General features: G+C 33.9%; 1 protein-coding gene and 1 long non-coding RNA gene across 6 annotated transcripts in view; one reads left to right on the top strand and one right to left on the bottom strand.

The window, feature by feature from the left end:
* Window positions 1-15,990, bottom strand: part of LOC148132134 (uncharacterized) — a 51,560-nt gene extending 35,570 nt beyond the window's left edge. For both annotated transcript variants that reach the window (XR_015747626.1, XR_015747627.1), the window contains exon 1: window positions 15,646-15,990. This is a non-coding gene — a long non-coding RNA (uncharacterized LOC148132134). The remainder of the gene's footprint in view (window positions 1-15,645) is intronic.
* TENM2 (teneurin transmembrane protein 2) overlaps window positions 1-20,757 on the top strand; it is a 1,019,238-nt gene that overhangs the window by 712,845 nt on the left and 285,636 nt on the right. For all 4 annotated transcript variants that reach the window (XM_087955493.1, XM_087955491.1, XM_087955490.1 and 1 more), the window contains 2 exons: window positions 154-388; window positions 17,962-18,200. In XM_087955493.1, coding sequence (XP_087811619.1) covers window positions 154-388; window positions 17,962-18,200 — 474 coding nt within the window. The remainder of the gene's footprint in view (window positions 1-153; window positions 389-17,961; window positions 18,201-20,757) is intronic.

Below are 20,757 nucleotides of genomic sequence, written 5' to 3'. Positions count from 1 at the left end.
TTTGCAAATGCTGAAATTGATCTATTTCTTTTTAAATGCAATCCTAAACTTACTTATGTGGTAAGTAGAATGTAGTTTTGACCTAAAAGTTTAGGATTAGTTATTTTTTTAAAGATTGAATAATTCAGATATATTTCTCTTTTTCCTTTCTAGGGCCTTCAAATCATCACAGCCAGTCAACTCTGAGACCACCTCTTCCACCACCTCACAATCATACTCTATCTCATCACCATTCTTCTGCCAACTCCCTCAACAGGAATTCCTTAACAAATCGGCGGAACCAGATCCATGCACCAGCTCCTGCACCAAACGATTTGGCCACCACACCTGAATCTGTTCAGTTACAGGATAGCTGGGTGCTGAATAGCAATGTGCCACTTGAGACCAGGTAGAAAAATGTTCACATTTGCAGAATGATTTTAATACCATTCCTTTTTTGAAGAATGGCTTTGAGACAATTCACGAGATTAGTTGAGATTTCTAGAGGGGGAACCATTCTTTGTATAGCATGTTCACATGTCATTTTTGTATTATTTATTAATTTATGTAATTTGTATAGATGCCTATCTCATATAAATGATTCTTGATAGCTTACAATAAAATATATCAAAAAACTAAACATAGTAGGTCAAGATACTTCATATATAATAAAAAAAAACACATAGCAGTTGAGTTTCTTAAATAACTATCAATAAAACCAAGAGACAGGCACTATTACACTCTCGGGGCTCCAGGGTCAGCCACAAAACTAAGTTTTTAGGGACTTGCAAATGGTGAGCAGGGTCAGGACTGATTTAATCTCAGGTGAAATTAATTACACAGTGTGGGTGCCATAGCATAAAAGACCTTTTTTCCTGTAGCCAAGTTATGTTTAAGTGGGTATAGCCCTTCATAAAGAGCCAGGTGTTAAGGGGCTGGATGTTAATAAGGCAGAACAATGATTTCAATAAAAGAATTTTAAGCAAGTTCATTATCATCAAGAAGACTTTGCAATGTTTTATCTTGTTTTAACCAAACTGATAAAAAGAGCTTTTCTAATAAATAACAATGTCGTACATAACAATATAATGTAACCAAATTCCTAATTTTTAATCTGTAAATTTATTTAATTAATGTTGATCAATTCAAATTATCCTTGTTGGATACATAGCTATTTGTTAGTCATATTTTGTAAATAAATTTCATGTCACATATTCTACTGCAAACCACAGGAAGGTGTTACAAAGGTATACCGACTAAGTGTTACTAATGCATTATGCATTTGGCTCCTTCTGTGGTAATAAATAGACTAATTTGAAAGTAAATATTTTGGAAACCTGAAAAAACAATCACTGATTCAAGACAGACCAAAGTATAATTTTCATTTATACTTCATCCAACGTGCAGTCTTATTTAAATCTCCCTTATATACTGTCGATTTGATACCTGCAGGGCAAATGCTAATGTTTTAAGAAGTCCTGTGTTTGTTGACTGTGACAGAAAGGGGGAAAAAAACTGTTATTATTTTTTACATTTTGCTACTTCTTTAATTTCAGTGTCTGTTTATAAATGCATCAAATATACAGATGCATTACAATACAAAAGTACAAAAAAGTTTTGTACTGTAATACCTCTAAATTTTTTGTAGAGTTTGTAAATGTAGACTGAAATTTCTTAAGACTATTGCTAATTTCCCTTATCACTCCTTCTGATCTTTTGTGTGAATCTATGTTCCCTTCTCACATTCCTAGTAATATGTTTCATTTTCCAATAGTTGCCCCTTTGTAGAGCCTAGATCCTAAAGTAAATTACTTACAACCTACATAGATTTTGTATGTTTAAGGCAAGAATCAAAGTATCAGGTAGCCTAAACTACTAAGTTGTCCATTCCATCTGTGTGCTTGAGTTTTATATAGAATGACAGTTCTGAGGCACATCCATGATGATAACGATAGATCCACAGCATAAGCTTCCCTTTGTTTCTCCAAATTGGGATAGAACTCTGAAGCCAGACCCTGACATGCACTCTTGGAAAATAAGGCAGAACAATCTACCATATACATAGACATAATATATATTACAGAATATAACCATTAGTATTTCTATGAAAGAGGCAAAACTCACATAACTTGTGGGGATAAAATATCTATTTATCTCTGTAGTTAAAGCCCATTTAAATCTGTAATCATTAAGACTGGGAAACACAATTGAGAAAGCTGAGGACAGAGATGACTAAGGTCATTATAAGCTCTTTGACCAGACAAGAGTGGGTACATGCATGCCTTTCTAATTATGCTTTCTGTTGGGGCCACCTCAAAAACCAAACATTACAGATAATCATCCAGAATTAGAAGAAACAACACTACTGGAAGAGACAATCTGGATCTCTTTAATCCATGTGGTAACACAAATAGTGTCCCAGGTGAACAGGATTCCAGACTTATGCAGTTGGTCACAACATTTATGCAGACAGTGCCAAATCTAAACGAGACAGCAAATGACAATGTGTAGAGTGAAATTTGTTCCATCGGTAGATGGTAAGAAAAAGAAATAAAGTATTCATGTAGTCAGCTTCATGACACCTTGCTGTGGGTGGGTGCATTGGTCTTGGAACAGTTTTTGGAAATTGATTTCTAATTTTTGGAAATGAATTTTATCCAAGGTGCATCAAGTTAACTTTATGATAAATAATATTAAAGTGAATATTATGGACAAATTAGTAAATCTACCCCTAGGTACTGTGACTTATAGTAGAAATAAATGTGGAAAAGTTTAATCATAACTTCTCACTTCTTATTTTCTTTCATTCCTGATATGTATATACCTAGCACCATAGATAAACATGAATATTTATTGGGGAATAAAAGAAATCAAAATGAGAACATAGGTAGCTGCCTTATACAGAAGTTAGCTATAGTCTAAGTTAGCATTATCAACACTGACTTGTAGTCTCAGATCATTTTTTTCTCCTAGTTTATCCATCCGGAAATGTTGAATATTAAAAATGTATCCTCTTATAACTTTAGGAGATTTTATCTTCATCACTACAGTGCTATTCAGTAGATTTGAGACTAGTTCATGAAACCTTTGAAAGCTGAGAATAGGATTCAAAAGACAGTGAAAGAAAAAGAAAAATAGAAGAAAAAGAAAGATTTATAGTAACAGAACATCAGCTCTGCTACATAATTTTCCTGAGCATATTTCTTTGACTCAAGAAGGTTGTAAGAGATAAGCATGTTTTGGCCAGTTGCCCAGACCTTGTTCGTTGCTGCTGCCAAATTTGTTGAGAATAAATCGGTGAAGATGTGTTGCTTAATCTTAGATAGTATGATGAATCTAGCATTTATTGCTGAGAATTACATTGATGAAAATACTGATTTGTTTGGATGCACTGAATCTTTGAAGTTTCTCATTTCCTAAACTAAATGGCAAATGGCTATAAAGTACTTATTTCAGAATAGTATAAATTTTTACTTATGTATAGACACAGCTTAGTTATCTCTAAGATTTGGTGTGAAACCGAGGTTTAAGTTAATATGTTTTCCTCAAAGCACATTCTTGAATTTTCCTTGATTATAACTACAAAATCCTTGAAGTTTTTAAATATTTAGTTGTAAAGGTCTAAGGTATAATCACAACTTAATTTTGCTCAAAAATAAATTTAATTTCTTAACCAGAGTTTCATCCCAAATTAAAGGAATTACAATTGGAATAAGAAATCAGTGGCAGAATTTCTGTGGGAAAGATTGAAATAGCCTTTTAAAAAATAGTAGCTTTATTATATAAAGCTGCACCATTTATAAACTATTATTATTTATTCATTCATTCATTCATTCATCAAATTTAAAAACTGCCCATCTCTCTCATAGAGGGACATTGGGCATTATACTGATAAAATATTAAAACATTAAAAACAATAGATAAAATTTTAAAAGACAAGGATGAATTTAAAAATGTGTGAAAGTGGATTAAAAATGGGAGACAGCTTTCAGAGTGCTGATCAGCTCCATGGCTTTGTGCTCCTATGTGAACCCCAAGCAAGGCCACAGGGCCATGTCTTCACATCTTTCCAGAAGGCCATGAGGGTGGGGGCCTGTTCATCTCCCAGAGTGGGGAAGAATATTCCAGAGGGTGGAGCAAGGATTGAAAAGACTCTCTTCTTGGACCCTTCCAGTTGAAATTATTTCATAGACAGTATTCATGACATTTTCCCCTCCTGATTTATTTATTTATTTATTTGATTTATTTGATTTGCCAATTGTTTACAAGATAATAAGTATAAGCGTATACATAGTTGTGAATACATGAAATGGGTACATATAAGAAAAATAAAAGAATAAGAGAAACAATAGGACAGGGACGGTAGGCACGTTGGTGCGCTTATGCACACCCCTACAGACCTCTTAGGAAAAGGGTGAGGTCAATAGTAGACAGTCTAAGGTTAAAGTTTTTGGGGTTTGGGGAAGAGACTACAGAGTCGGGTAGAGTATTCCAGACGTTGACCACTCTGTTGCTGAAGTCGTATTTCCTGCAATTGGGTGGGACAGGCTGATGTAATAGGACAATGATGCCCCGAGAAAGGAAAGAGAAAATGAATGTATTCACTGCTACTTTCTAACTTTGTACAGGCAGAAAAAATATGTCATCCCTCTATTGCAATGATGCTGTGTATACAGTATAATCTTGGTTCAAAAAGTATTGACACTCATGCCAACTTACAGTCCTTTCTTCCTCTTCCTTCTGTCTATACTTCCTGAATTTGTCACATACTCATATTTGCTGAATGGCAAACGCCCATCCTTTATTTATTTTTTCAAAGTTTGAAATGAAATTGGATATTAATAGATTGATCACTTTTATAAAATAGCAAAACTGTTTTTCACAGAACAATATATTTAATAACAAGCAAACAAACCTAGATAAGAAACAATCCTCATTGTGTTGTTTGGGTTTTGTGAATGTCATCCCAGATAGATTTCTCCCTCTATTTTTTTCTAAGAATAAAAAAACAAGATATACTGCTACCTCTTTCTACTTTAACAAATGTCAATAAACTTAAGAAATATATTTTTTCTATGAATCACTAAACTTATGTCAGCCAATTTTTGATCCATAATTCCTCTCCTCTTTTTGGGACAATTTCAACCTATATATTTTCATCAAAGAAGCAGAGAAACAACTGAACCCTTTCACCTGAAATTTTGCTTTATGGCTTCGACGTATTGAATTGACATTCTGTTCCCAGATGACCATAATGTTTCACGTTGCACTGCACTTTAATTTAGCAGTTTCCTTAGCCTTCCTTGAAATGTGGCAGCTTATTAATCTCAATATTGGGGCTTCTTCATATATACAACCTACTTACAAAATATGCTGCTGCCCATTTATTACAAAAATTCTATTTTGATTATGGTCTGCACATCTTTTCTCCCCTTGTTAAAAAGAATAATGCAATTGTGCAGTATATAATCTCTCCCTGGATATTTAGAGTTCAAAGTTTTAAACTCTTCAGTGTTATCTTAGTAATGAGATATGTACTTCCCCTAGGTAGTGCAAAATGATAACATAAGGAAACAGGATGTCTCAACCACCATCTATTTTGTTTTGATTTTTAGAAATTCTTTGCAAGTTTGTTAGAATTCCTTGGGAAAATAAAATTTGTTCTTATGGGAGATCAATTATATTATGTATAAAAGTGATATGAATATGTCAAGACACTTTCATTATTTCAATAGTTTCTTGTTACAGCTTTAATATTAGATGCAAAACTCCTTTATCCGGTATTGTATGTGGAGACCATATGAGCAGCTAAACAGCTAACAGCAGTTGTTTAAAGAGGGTCAGTTTTAACCCAAAACATATATATTACACAAATGCAGAAAAGCAGGGAAACAAGTGCTTAGGACATCCTCCTTCATACCATCCATTTCTTGAGGCCTCCAAGAGATGAATGGGTGCAAGATAGGTAGGTTAGGTTAGATATTCCTCCCCCAGTTTTGAGTAACTGTCTCATAATAAGTGTCTCATATGACACCGATTTGGGGAATAAAATTATTTTAAAATATTCGTGTATATTCACAAGCAAGCAAGCAACATGGAGTGACAGGCTCATAGCTATGTTTTTGTTTGATGGACTTTGTGTGTTGTTAGCTGCTCTGTTTTGGACCTTGGCCTGCTTAATTGTATGCCATCTCAAGGGGGGAATGTTTACTTCAGAAGAACAGCAGATCAATTATGTGGTGGGAATGCAGCAGAGCTACCCTTTATTAATTGCTTGTTAGTTTGAAACAGGTTTTTCTTTTGCAAGAATCTCTCACTTTTTCCAGTTTGCTTCTCCCAGTTTGCAGTTCAAATTATTAAGGTGCATGTTGAACGGCCCAATATGCTGTATTTAATTTAAGTAATACGATTTGAGATAGTAGAGAAAGCAGTTGTCCATTTAAAGACATCAATACTTTCATGAACGCTATAACGATGGCACTATATTTTTCAATGAAAGTTTACATCATTGCCTTCAGTATATTAAGCTCTTTTGTTATGGAAACTATAGATGGGGCCATTTCAAGATGCCAATCAAAGGCATAATGGCTTATAAATTAGGGTAACCCAAAAAGCTATTATATATTTTCTTTGAAATACAATTTGTCAGAAATTGCACAATGTTTTAATGCCAGTTCTGAAGTCTGTGTGGTGTTATTTATATTAGTATAAATTAAGTCTGCATTACTGTAATTATTCTTTAGTCTTGATGGAAAGAAAAGAAGTTTAAATAGCAAGATAAATTAGGGCTATTCTTAAGTGATTCAAGAATATGTTGCCTTCATTTGCCAGCCAGAAGTGATTTGTGTATTTTTAAAATATTTGTTACTTAATCCAATAAATTTCAGACCATTGGCACATCCTTCGGGCTGGGCTTCTACAGAAGTTATAAAGATAGGAACTTTTACCAAGAAATGTTATATGGCCCACACAATATCACGTACAAGGAGAATTAGCAAAATATATGGCTGTGATAGTCATTCTTTATCAACTTAAAGTAAATTACAGAAAACCTGTTAAGACATAAAGTAGAATGCACCAACAGCGTAATAAATAAAATGTATAACGTTGATAAGATGAGAACTTTATGGGCCAATTTAGAACAATTTTGTAGCCTTTTAAAAAGGTTGGGTTGTAAATGACAGCACTATAATTTATATACATGGTTAGACAGTACAGTGCCTGAACATAGCAATGTACCTACAGATACATCCTTTGGTCTTTACCATAAACGTTCTCCCACTGTATTTAAATTTTTTAATAATAATAATAAAAAACAGGACAGCAAGCATGTTGCATAACATATAAGACCCTTAGGCATTCTTAAGAAATGAAAAAAGGGCTGCTACCACCTTGTTCTTGTTTAGAAATATGCCAGCATTTGTCCAGAAACAATGGAAAGGTAAGCAAAGAAGATGAGAAACATTGTGGGTGACCAGAGAGGGAAGCAGAAAAATACTTCACCAATTTGTCTTCAGGTAAATGAAAACATTTGACTCAACATGGCCAACTATTTTGTTAATAGGCAATTCCCATGGCAACTATTGTATAAAAGTGCTTGTGTGTGCAAATTTGAAATCTGCCAATAAATCCAACAAAGCTGGTTACCTCTATTTTTTTTTTTTAATTCTCTACCGTAGGGTGGGGGATGTTGCTGTCCTCAAGAACATACTGCACATCAATTTTCATTTTTTGGTATAGAGCTGGACTTTAAATAGTGTTTGATAAAGCAAACTATAAAGTCCCATGAACAAATTCAGAAGGCATAGGATATAAGGATAGACTCTATTGCACATTAATAAGCATCTGAAAAACATGAAACAAAGCTTTGAAATGTACACAATTTTCAAATTGTAAAGTTCTTTCAATATCCCCTTTGGGACCAATATACAATTATAAGAGCTCTGGAACTGAGGGTAAGTACTACAATGGTGAATTCTATTGAAATGAAAATGTTCATGATAACAGTGTAAAAAAGCAACCATCTTGCTATGAGGGTTATGCTATGTAGTAGTATTAATATATATATTTTTGTTTATTAACTGGTCTCAGATGAACAGCAGAAAGGAGAAAACAAGAAGAATAATGTCTTTATTTTCTGGGCCACCACATAAAGACATTTTTGTTCCCCTTGTGACAAATGGGCAAGTCACCCGTGAATGTATCTTTTTGACCATTTTAAAACCCAGAATGCCAAGTAAGGGCACTCAGCAGGGCACTATATTACCCAAAACTATTTGCAATATTAAGGATTTTTTTTTTTTTGTAAATTTTATTTGAGTTTTCACACAAAAAAATATATACAAATAAAACATCTTTTTTGAAAGTAGCGTAATCCCGGGTTACATTTCTACGTACAGACACAAATTCAATTTCATGCTCATTTTTATGTTCTGTTCCATATCTTATTACTATTTTACATTTTCTGCATAGCTTCTCCCCTCTTTTAATTTTCTCAATTTTATTTTAATTATCTCATCTCAATTCCAATCATTATATTTATATTTGTTGTCTGTCCTGTTTCAATTATCGATTATCTTTTCTCATTAAACAAAGTTTCTCCTGTAGTTACTGTTTGGAGTATGACGCCTTTATATCTTTTAAGTTTATCCATTTAACTCTTATTTAGGCTTCAATATATACCCTAAAGTTATAACATTCAATATAATACATAACTTCCATTCGGATTCTGCTTGGTACATTCTTAAAATATACACTATATTCTTAAAAAAAGAAAAAATTATAAATGTATGTAATTAAAACAACACATTCCATTCCAATTCCGTTCTATCATTAATATTAATATTCATTAAAATCTTAACTTCTTTAACATTACTTTTCAATTAAATATCATACTTCTATGGGAACAATTATAAGCTTTCCATAATTAATCCCCCCCTTCACTTATATTTTATAAAACATTAACTAATTAAAATGTTCCCGTCCCTTCCAAATTCAATTTTCTCATTTATTTTATTTCACTTCTTTTATTAACAAACATTTCACTAAATTACACTAACTATTTTATCCCTCATTTTAATCATACATTGTTTCCAATTTCTATTACTAATATAACAATACAATCTTATGTACCTTTACAGAATCCCTTTTTCAGTTAAATTTCACCCATTATCTCTAAATAGGTCCTGTTTCTCTATATTTTGTTCCGGTCCTTTGTAACTTCTTTTCCTTTCCTTCTTCCCTATCTTCTTCTCTCTCCTTTTTTTACCCCCTTGTCTCTCTACCTCTATTTCTCTCTTCTGTATTCCCCACTTCTGTTGCTTTCCAGTATTATACTTATTTTTTGAATTATTTTTCTTTTCTTTGGTTGTTTTTTTAAGTCTTAAATTCTCCATTCTCTTCCCCCCCCTTTCCTTTTTCTTCCCCACATAGAATTACTTGTTCATTAAAGATGGCTTCTTCTTTGTCCCAGTCTTCTTGTTTTGCAGACGTTTCTTGTTGTTTCTCATAGTTCCAAATCTCCATTTCTAAGAATTGAAAAACGAAGCCAAAAGAATCCTTCCCTTCTTGTGCATGTTCTTTGTACTTTTTAAGTTCCATTTTCAATTCATCCAGAAGTGGTGCCATTGTGTAAATTTTTAAACAACCACCCGATTAATTTTAGTCATTCAAATGCAATAACCAAGAATCCAAAGATCACCAAGTAATCTAAATACACGCAAGCTGTTTCTTTTTACTCTTTTTTTTTTTCACTTTCTCTTCCTGTGGTTCTACTGTTTAGTTACAAAGTTTCAGTTAAAATGTATCTTTTGGAAGTCTTGTTGAAGTTTTACTGTAGATTCTTTTTAATTCCAGGCAGTCTCCTCCCTCTTTCCAGATCCTACTTTTATTCTTTTTCTCTCGCTTCCTGCTTATGAAAAAAAAATTTAGTGTCCAGAAATCTTTATTATCCCCTTGACATTTTGTTTTATTTTCAGCTTAATTGCCTGTTGATGTCAAAGCAGATTTTTCCGATTTCTTATTTAAGTCTCTTAGTTGTCAGTATAGGGAAAGGGAGAAAAGAAGAAAAAAAAACCCAAACCTTTCCCTTTTCACTTTCCTTCGCTGCTTCCGACTCTTCTTTGGGAGCGATGTTATTTTTTTGTAAGTTTAAATTCCAGGGTACCTTAGTTGTTGCTTTTGCAATTTAACCCGGCCAGCCAAAACTTTCACTTCTTGTCTTCCTCCTGCACATTTTTTTCCGGTCGAGTTCTTCTTTGTGGTGGCCATTTCTGACCACCGCTGCAACCGCCTTTGGGAAAGGGAGTAATGGCCAGCTGAGGAGGAGAGATGTGGCTCTACTCAACCCTGCTGGCAGTCTCCCCCTTCTTCACCACCTCTACAGGGTGGCTTAGCCCCGAAACCAGCCGGGTCGGGGTGCTCCAGTGGCGAGCCCGGACTGAAACCGCACACGATCGTGGATTTCTGTCTGTTGCCGAAGGAACTCAAACCAGAAGACCCGCAATATTAAAGATTTCTTGTTAGTAAGATTTTTTAAAAACCATAGAAACTACACATCTCTTCTAAAAGGACTATTTGTTTTTGTATTTCTGTTTCTTATAAAATAAGAAGCCAAGTTCTATCTGCCTTAAAGTCTATTTCAATAGCTACAATATGTCCTGCCTGCCCTGTTTTGCTGCTAGTTTTAAGACCGCCTTCCTGTAAAACATAGGAAGGCTTTAGAAGTGCTGTATACTAAACATTATCTTATGCTTCTCTACCACTTTAAAAAAAATTAAAATGTGTTTATATTCCCTCACATCAGCTGCTGTTCTCAATGGTGTGGGAAGCAATTAAAAAAGAAATGAGAACAGAGCTCTACAATATCTTCAGGCAATTTATGATAGTATGACTAAGGTACTTAAAAATATGTGTGCCCATCAACTAAAAAGATATGTTGCCAATTTTCATATTTAATAATATATCTTTTAGAAATGTATAGAGAAAAATTAATTTCTAATGTAGGAAGAGGGAATATCCAGCTGCCACATTTACAACTTTTCCCTCAGCTCACTTGGAATGGTGTCCTTATTTTTTGTAACCAACATCTGCTCTTGTTGATATAAAATCTAGCTAACCCCTGACTGAAAAAAAAAAGTTCTACATACAATATATTGAGGCTAAAGTAGTTTAGGTCTTACTTGACACATTGGTCAAATGACAAATCAAACATTATTGAATAACCTGTAATGTGGCAGTAGTTCAATACTGTGAAGTACTCGAAGAAGCCTTGATCCTAATAAAAGTTAAAGGATTGGCTGGTTGCCTACTTAGCACATTAATTTACAAGTGGAACAACTTTTTTTAAAAAAGGTTGGTGTCATCAATGATCCTCAAATTTCATGCTAAAGTCTATATATAATCATTCACTTTTACATTTTTTATAAACAAAAAATAATTTCATTATTTTATAAATATTTTCATAATTACCAACAAGATTAAAATGTACTTTTTTAGGTTTTTAGAAAAAGTAAGCTATTTTAAAATACAGGATTTTTTAAAACCATACTTAACTATTGAATTGGTTGAATTTTAGTCAAATATTAAACCTACTGACTTGCTGGCTTAATAGCTGTTTTAAATCTGATAGAATTATTTGCACCATTGCTTTAAAAAAATCCCTTGCTTACTGAGGACACCACTTTCTGGAAAATGGAAGATGTTTGATTTCTGATTTCTGAGTTAGCTTCACTGCTTAGGTTTTGTATATAGAGATAGGGACTCTGGCTATGCAAATATTTTAGAGATTGAATTGCTTGCCTCCTTCTCTTTCCTGATATAGAGTGTCTGTTTGATATAGAGTGAAGAAAGACATGTCCTCCTGAGTTGCAGGAGTTGCAGCTCTTTTCTCAGGGGAGTTTGTAAAAACTCATTAATTAACTACCAAAGCTTTTTATGTTCTCAACCAAAAACCCAGCAAAATCAAGCTGCCACTGAAAGGCAGCATATGATTAATATTAGTGATCATGTTAACAAATATGTACTGTATATTATAGTGGTTATCAAAGTGATGTAAAACAGGAAGAAATCTGATAGCGTATTGAAAAATATCAGACTATGATCTTCAAGTTAGTACAAAGGGGCTATCTAATGATATTTGTGTTCTATGATTTCCACAGTGTGGAGAACTCTTCTATTATTCAGCATATACATTGACTTATAATTCAAAACTTACTCTCATGAAAGTTAAGTTTTATTTTTTCAACCTTATGCTCATTCATATATACATAACTGGCCTCTTCCAGCACGGAATGAAATACAGATTATCTTCAGCGCAGTGATAAGGATTTCTGCCTTTTGCCTCTTACCCAGTGTTACCTACGAGCAGGAAAACCAACCAAAAGTCTAGGAATATGTAGTGGGATGGGAGTAAGAGTTTAAGCAGTCTCTTCCCTGACATCTCTTTGCAGATGGTTGATATCAGTTCTCTAAGGAACAAATCAAATCAAAACCTTTAGGCCAGAGAACACTCCTGTAAACATACATAAACTGATAATTATTAATAAAAGTAAAAGGTAACATAAAATATAATAAATTACATGAAACAAATCAATATGCTAACAGTAATACAACTAACACAAGAGATCACCAAAACTTCATACTAATCTTCAATCATAGGTAGGGCAGATGGAACAAATGGTAGTACAAAAAAGAAGTGGAAAGATACAGTGAGTCATGGTAAGGATCAAAATAAATAACATTATTGCTAACAAATGTTACTAAAACAGTAAATAGTAATTGCCAGTTGCCCTTCCCTTTCTCTCTTTAATGCATTATTCCTCTCTCAAACCTGCTTGCCTACAGGCTGCTTGCTCCTCTTGCAAGCTGGGGAAACGCATGTAGACATGCACAAACTCATCTATTAAACACTTCCTTTCATCTACAGCCATGTGTCTGGTCTAGTCAGATGACTTTTCTGTGGTATGCAACTTTGGTTTGACAGCTCTGAGACTATATTTCTTTCCATTACAGAAACCAAATTTGCAGGACCTCCATCGTGTTTCAGAGGAGGAAGTGCTTAGAGTTTCTCTGAAGCCCCTCTCAGTGTGTCTCACATCTCACTTGGCATACACACTCAGCAACCCAAGTAGCATTCTGTTAATACTGATCTAAATACTGAAAATCATTGTAATGATTTCCAAAAGCTGTGGCCATAGTAGTTAATATTCTTATAGATAAAAATGTCTGTCTGTCTGTCTATCTATCTATCTCTATCGATCTATCATTTATCTATGCACCCACCCATGGAGGAAGAAAAATGCCACAATAAAAGTCAGCACTTGTATGTGATGGGAGAGGGAGCCACCACACAAGTTTTGTGGAGCCTTTTTTTGTGTACTAATGGGCATACCAATCATGAAGCCTACATTTCATAAGATTGATATTCTGAAGAACATGGGAAACAGGAAGAAATAATCCACTCCACTGACATGCCTGGGCTCTTTGGAAGTCTCAGTATAAATTACCATGTAGCTCTGAGAACAGGACCCAGATGGGAGGAGGCCATCCCACAGCAGATATCTGTCATAGATCCTCTAAAACAGCATCCCTGCAGAAACCCATATTACTGTGACTCTGATGATGTTTAGAATGTCATTAAAAACATGTTCCTCAAGGTCTTAGGGGAGGTTTGACTCCTGTAGCATCTTTTGTTTGCTCTGTGACAATGTATCTCCCTTATGGCAATATACTATTCTGACCTCTGATTGACCAGGTGAAGAAAAATCCCCTGAAGACTTACAAGACATCTTATTTAGGAGTGCAAGTATCAGCTTTTTCCTGCTTGTAAAAAAAAACCCAGCATTGCTACAGAAAATAAAGTAGGGCTCTAAAAAATATTACTGTTCCTTCATTATATGATGCTACAGCAGAAGTTGTATTGCATCTTTACCTGCTTTAAAATATTTTCTGAAGTTGCTGTAGGTTCAGCTTAATGCTTTTATAGAACAGTGTGCCTAAAGGCTGACACCTGCTTTAAAAGTCTAACATGCCATTTTTCTTATTAGGCATTTTTCAAACATGGTGCTACTATGTGTCCAACTGTGTCCATGTTAAAAAAATCTAAGATGCCAATGAACAACTATTCTGGTATTTAACACAGGACAGTTTGACGGAACACTGGCATTGATTAGAAAGAAAGGTTTGTCTTTAGAGAATAGGTAACTACATTTTAACCGTTGGAGAATTGTTAATGTTTTGTTAAAAAGGCAATTGTTCGTGAAAAGACTCAAAATGTTTCTGAGTCATATCTTGCGTCATTATTACTTAATATTTTGGGGTTGAATCTGAATGATTGTTTTCGCTACTAAACCATTTGAATATAGATTATTATCCAACCCAAAAAAGCCTCCAAATTGGTCTGTCTGTATCTATGGAAAAATGCTTGTGGACAAAGGAAATGCATCCATGGAAGCCTAAAAGTGAGGGATCCCAGATCCAATAGTTCATAATTTCCAGATTAATTAACCATAAAAGACAAAGAGCTATTTTCTAGCTCTTTGGGAAGTTTTTAGTACTTCCAAAAATTAAAAGATTAAGGAAAGGCAATATGTTTTTTGCTTGTTTAAGAAAAATATGTTCCTGCTTATATGTATTTTTAATCAACGAATGCCTGTTCTGTATTCTGTAAGTTCCTGAATAACACTGTAAGTTCTGTACATTCCTGAATAACACTGGATCCATTTGTGGGAAAGCAGTTGTGGAGTTTAAGAAAGCTGTGCACACTTTGAAAATCATACAGGCATTGTGTGAACACAGCATCTCTCTCCTGTTTGTTAAATCTCAATTATTGACACTTTCTGAATTATTTTTATGGCATACACTACAGCATCCTAATGTTGGGCAGTCCTGCAGAGTAATCTACTATTGGAGTGTGTGTTTATAGTAAAATATAGTTGTGGGGAGCTTCAGTGTATTCAAGACTAGAAAAATAGTGTGTGTATCTGTGGCAATTAAGCATAGCAATTTTTTTCTTTCTCTTTCTTCCTGATTGGGTCCTTGATTTCTTTTTTTAGAACATGTGTTAGGGCTGAAGCAATTCTGTATGATCTGGCTGTTTAAAAATTGGTTCCTTCTCCCACATTGTGAAAATACCTGATTTATTGCATGTTACACAGAGAACTGCAAGCTAATTCTAGACAAAGTATTTATTTATTCATTACATGTATACCCAGAATAACATGCAACAGAGTTCCCTTTGAATGATCAGAAGTACCCTTATCTAAGATAAGTTAAGAATCAGTTGGTTTTCCTATATTTATTTCAGCTGTTTTTGATACCAAAGGTGAATGAATTTAATCTGAAATTGAAAATATGACATAGGGCCGAAAAACACAGTACACTGGGTTTGTAATGTCAAAGAGCAGCTGACTAGAAAACTAAACATGGTTTAGAGAAAAGAGGATGCTAGAAGAATAGAAAAGTACAATTTGTATAACTGCCTCCTGATTTCATCGAGAGTCAACAATTAGCACCACATTTCAGCAAACATAAGGTCTTGCTCAATTCAGCACTGTCAAGCTGTTCTGTTTAAAGAGCTGTAACAAATGGACAGCCACAGGCATTTACATTTAAAAAATAATAATTTTCAATGAATTTACATTCAATGTGATTTTAAAAGAGTAGTACCTTTGTCTCTTTTGGCTTTTATTTGTAACTGCAGAAGAACTGTGCTCTTCAGTTTTTTGTTCTGTTTACAGATTCCTCTTCTGTTAGAGTTTGCAGCAGAAATTCAAGTCCAGAAAACACAGAGACTGATTTAGCATGATAATTAACTTCTTTATAAACATATTAATATGGGTAAAGTTTACAATACCATTTGTAGATTCTTTCATCGTAACATAAGCAAAAGACACAAGCAGAAGCAGCTCAGAGCAGAACCCAGTTTCTTAGCAAGCAAGCAAGTCTAATTTCACTTTCAATTTTCAGCAAAGCACACAGAGCCAAACCACACCCAGGCTGTCAGCTCCCATTGGCTGGTCTGTTGCCATGCTTACTTTGTTAACCATGTCTCTGCCAATTAATGAATATACTCTGAGATTGTCTGAAATTTCTATTGTTGACCTTTACTGTAGAATTTTGTCATGATTGTTTTTATATTTCATCAGAGAAAATTGTGGTGAATACACTGTTGCTTGCTTTACATATCTTGTCAATTTTTTTAATCCTCTTAAATTTATATATTAAGAATTATAGTAAAAAACATTGTACAGTTCAATGCTCAGTTTACATAAAATAAAAACACAAGCCAAACATAAGAAGCAACAAAAATAAAAGTTAAATATTGCAGCTCTAAACATATTAGGGTTTAACTTCTGTCTGCTCTCTCTCGTCAACAAAGTGGGATTGGAGGTTGCCGATCACCATTGGATCTGGTCATGGCTTTTTCAGAAATAGGCAGACCATAATCTTTTTCAATGCCACTGGGAAGTCGTCTCTTGCAAGGCAAAAAAAAAAAAGTTAATAGGAGGTTCAGTTTGGAAAAAATTGAACTTCCTGCAGTTGTTTCAAGAAAACAAAAACAATTGTGACAGAAAATGAGATTGGATGATATCACCATCAGTTCTCTGATCACTTTGTAATTTCCAGTTTTGCCCCATGCCCAAGGACATAGGATGGTCTGTTCTAGGCAACTTATGGAAGCTATGGGGTTTGAAAGGGATCTTTCAAAGGGAAAGAATGAGTAAATCAGCCTTCTATGATAGTAATATGTCTGTTGTGAGTTTTTTTAGAGGTTTTGTGGTTTTTTTAATTTGTTTTTTGTTTTGGTGCAAAACTTTTCTACTTGCTATAATTGGGAATAGCTGACAATTTATGTGTAAGTTTACTAAAAAAATTAGAAAACATTTCTCTCTCTCTCTCTCTCTCTCTCTCTCTCTCTCCCTCTCCTCTCCCTCTCCCTCTCCCTCTCCCTCCCTCCCTCCCTCCCTCTCTCCCTCCCCCCTCCTCACACACACACACACCACGCCATCACAGTTACCCCACCATCATTGTTATCCACATCCTCATCATCACTATTCCTATTACATTGCTAATAGATTTTTATTATGCAGAAAAGTCTTTTCACCTTTGAAATATAATTTAAGCTTTTATAACATTACATTTTAATTTCTTTAATGTTCTGTACATAGCTTGTTGGTTCTGAGCCACACTGTCTTGAAAGTAGTGCAAAATTCTATGGTTTTCTAGTTGGATGGACCATTAATAAGATATTGCCGGTTTTCCAGAGTCTGAACTTGTTTGTATTAAGGTTTATAAGGCTTCCATTAGCCTTGTGGGTATAATTAAAAATGGTAGATTGAGCTTCAAATATCCTGAATTGTATTTAAAAAAACAACCAGGCTTCCATTGTCTCATGTGACAGAGAGGAACTTTTTACATTACTATTTGTTCCACAAGTATGAATTTCATAAGCATATACAGCACATTATGTGTTTTCAGTTGCTATTTATATTACTGTCTTTTTCCTTGGGAAATTTAAGAGTTGAAGGCCTGAGTGTGTTTCAAGTCATGACTCTTCTGTATGAGCTGGCATTTGAATAAAGTATTAATAGTAAGATTAATCATTAATCAAGACCCTTAAATTATAATCAAATCACTATAAAACAACTTGGTTTTTGCTAGTTCATTCAGTTCATTGGCATGGTTTTCATATAATGCTTAATCATTAGATCACATGTTCCTTTTGGGATAATGTGACACGGGAAGCATCCATTATGGTTTAATCATAACTGATGGTAATATGGTTTGTTTGTTTTGCCTGAGCAAGATGTACAAAAGAGAAGTATTGTCAGCACATAACTCTACAATTAAAATTTAATGTTGAGCAAACAGAAGCTTGCTTTCCTTGTCATGTGTGTTATTACTTTACTTTGTATTTCAAAATAGATGAATTATTTGGCTGCATTACATCTGTTAAACATCATCTATTTATCTTTCTTTCAGGCATTTTTTGTTCAAGACATCATCTGGAACAACTCCTCTCTTCAGTAGTTCTTCCCCTGGATACCCATTGACCTCAGGAACAGTTTACACACCACCTCCCCGACTGTTACCTAGAAATACTTTCTCCAGAAATGCATTCAAGCTGAAAAAGCCCTCTAAATATTGTAGCTGGAAGTGTGCTGCTTTATCAGCTATTGCTGCTGCAATCTTGCTTGCTATACTGTTGGCCTATTTCATAGGTAAGTCACATCTTTCAAGAAATCACACATGATCTGTTGAATAATTTCATGTCAGTCCACTGTGCTCTTAGTCATGCAAAACCAAAGAAGTAATCAACAGTGCTATTTCTAAAATGATGTGTTCTTTATACAGAGAGGAAAAGGACTGGATTTTTAAAATGAAATAACATAAATACACTGCTTAAGAGACAATGCTCTAATTTTTTTTCTATGTAGCTAAATTATATTCATGGCAAAAGGAAATGTACTTATACTTTTTCTTGTAGTAGTGGAGCTCATTGCCAGCCACTTTAAGATTCAGTCCTATGTAGTGTATAATGATTAGGGAATTAGTTTAGTACCCCCCAAAAAATCTAAGTCCTAGTCAACACTCAGTTGTAGAAATTTACCAAAAGTCTAGAAGCTAATGCTATCTCTCAGATTAATTCCCTTGGAAGTTTGTCTTGCCATTATTGTTGTTGTTGAAAGGATAAAGTTTGATCAGGTAATACTATATGATTTCTGGGGGGGGGGGGGAATGAATCAAAATGATAAATGTAATATATAACCTTTGAATGTTCGTTGTTTGATTAGTTATTCATAACTAATCTCTGAAACCCTCTCAACTATCCTTTTTATATATCATAAAGTGACTGGAAAAAGCAATAGCGGCTATAGAAAAACTGTGATTATTGAAAACTTGGTATACATTCCAAGTTGAATACAATATTATATTATGTCTCTCATTGTTATTTCTGAATCATATCACAGTATACCTTCCATTTTTCTCCCTATTATTATCCCATGTTTTATTATCCATATTCTTCATATAAACTCAAGTTACAAAAAGCACATATTACTTTCTTTTACTTCTGTACTCTTTAGATTGTTAGACTGCATTGTTTATTTCTGAATCACCTTGTGAACTGTACTACTATCTTGATACTGATTTCAGTTTAAATTTACTCAGCTGATAACTATACAATAGACATGTTGGAACTCTTCCTCCATAATTATAATGAGACACATAGATCTGAAACTTCTATTGCTTCCTTTCTTCAAATCAGCATTTGATTACATAGTAAAAACACTCTTCCATGTACAATGATATGCAAGCTTATCATACTAATACATTTTGCTTCTGATACATTTATTGAGAAAAAGTGGAAAGAAAACACCAAAATAACTTCACTGGGGTGAAAATATATAAGGGAACTAAAGAAAGATAATTCAAAAATGCATAGTAGTATTTTTAATACAAAATTGGGGATAGCACCATTATATCTCCCTTGGATTTTGTTTTGCACTTTTATGATAGAACTGTCCATTTATAATAAATAAATATTCTGAGTAAATGTGTACAGTATTTCAATATTCTCTTATTTGTCTGAAACAAATAACACACTCAATTTGATGTCTATGGGTATTTATGTGAATAGTTGTTAAAGAGCAAAGTTCAGAAATAAAAAACAGCCCCAGTTGGAGGTGGTTGGGATTGTAGATAATTTTATCTGAATTTCCTGTCAGAAATCTGAAACAGAGGGAATAAAAAATGAAGTTAAATTCTATTCAATTTTTTTTGTGATTAGCATACAGATAGCATTTTTCTATCACTTTTGTTTTTAAACATATTTGATAAATTCTAATTTAAATTGTCTATATACCTTATTTATAACTTTGTAAAAAGGAAATAATTGAAAGATATTTTCTGCCCTCTTCTGGAAGATACTGAAATACTTCTATGTTCAATATTCAGACTTGGAAGTTATTATATTATGAGCCATACCAGTCAGATTGATCAATGCTAGCAACCCCTTGACATAGAACATTTACACAGGATTAGAGCAACATCTAGTAAAGAGCTGAGTAAATTTACAAATATTAGTCCCAAAAGTGAAATGTACCATCACATGGATGCATTGTATCAAGTTGCAGATGGTATGCTAATATCTTAATTGGCCCTCAGTAAAAAAAAAAAAAAAAAAAAGAATGAAGGCACTGAGGTAGAATAGTGGAATCTGCAGAGATTTGTTGGTGCATCCTGAGAGGTTGGTTAAGATTACAGATGTTTAGTTTTTTTAATGTTTTTATAGTTTTAATTTTATTGTTGAAAACCACCCAGACTTGTTTTAAGATGGATAGCCATGCAAATCTTTTAAAACAAAGAAAATTCTAAGTTCTCTTTTAAGGCAAGGATGGAAAACTTGTGAACCACCACAGATTGGTGAACCACAACTCCCACCTTCTCCAGCCATAGTCATTGTAAAGGGCACTAGGCGTTATAGAACTACTACGGGTGGTTACAGTCTTCTATTCTTTTGATAAGGATTTAGTGAAATATACTTGGAGATAAATAAACCTAAAATCCTTGAACTTCAGTATTTGTGATGTGTTTTTAAGCCATGCATCAAGTTTTGAAGCTAGCATACTACTCAGTTTTAAAGGAGCTGGCAGAGGTCATCTCAGAACCACTGCACCATATCTTTCAAAAATCCTGGAACACCGAGGAACTACTAGAGGGCTGGAAAAGAGCTGATGTGGTTCTCATCTTCAAAAAAGGAAAAAAAAAAAACAGATC

The sequence above is a fragment of the Notechis scutatus genome, chromosome 2, assembly GCF_049901735.1.
Source record: "Notechis scutatus isolate UNSWTSFEM ecotype Mainland chromosome 2, rNotScu1.2, whole genome shotgun sequence".
NCBI classification, from domain to species: Eukaryota; Metazoa; Chordata; class Lepidosauria; order Squamata; family Elapidae; genus Notechis; species Notechis scutatus.
Note: the sequence above shows the minus strand (reverse complement) of the source record. Positions and strands in the feature narration are given on the sequence as shown.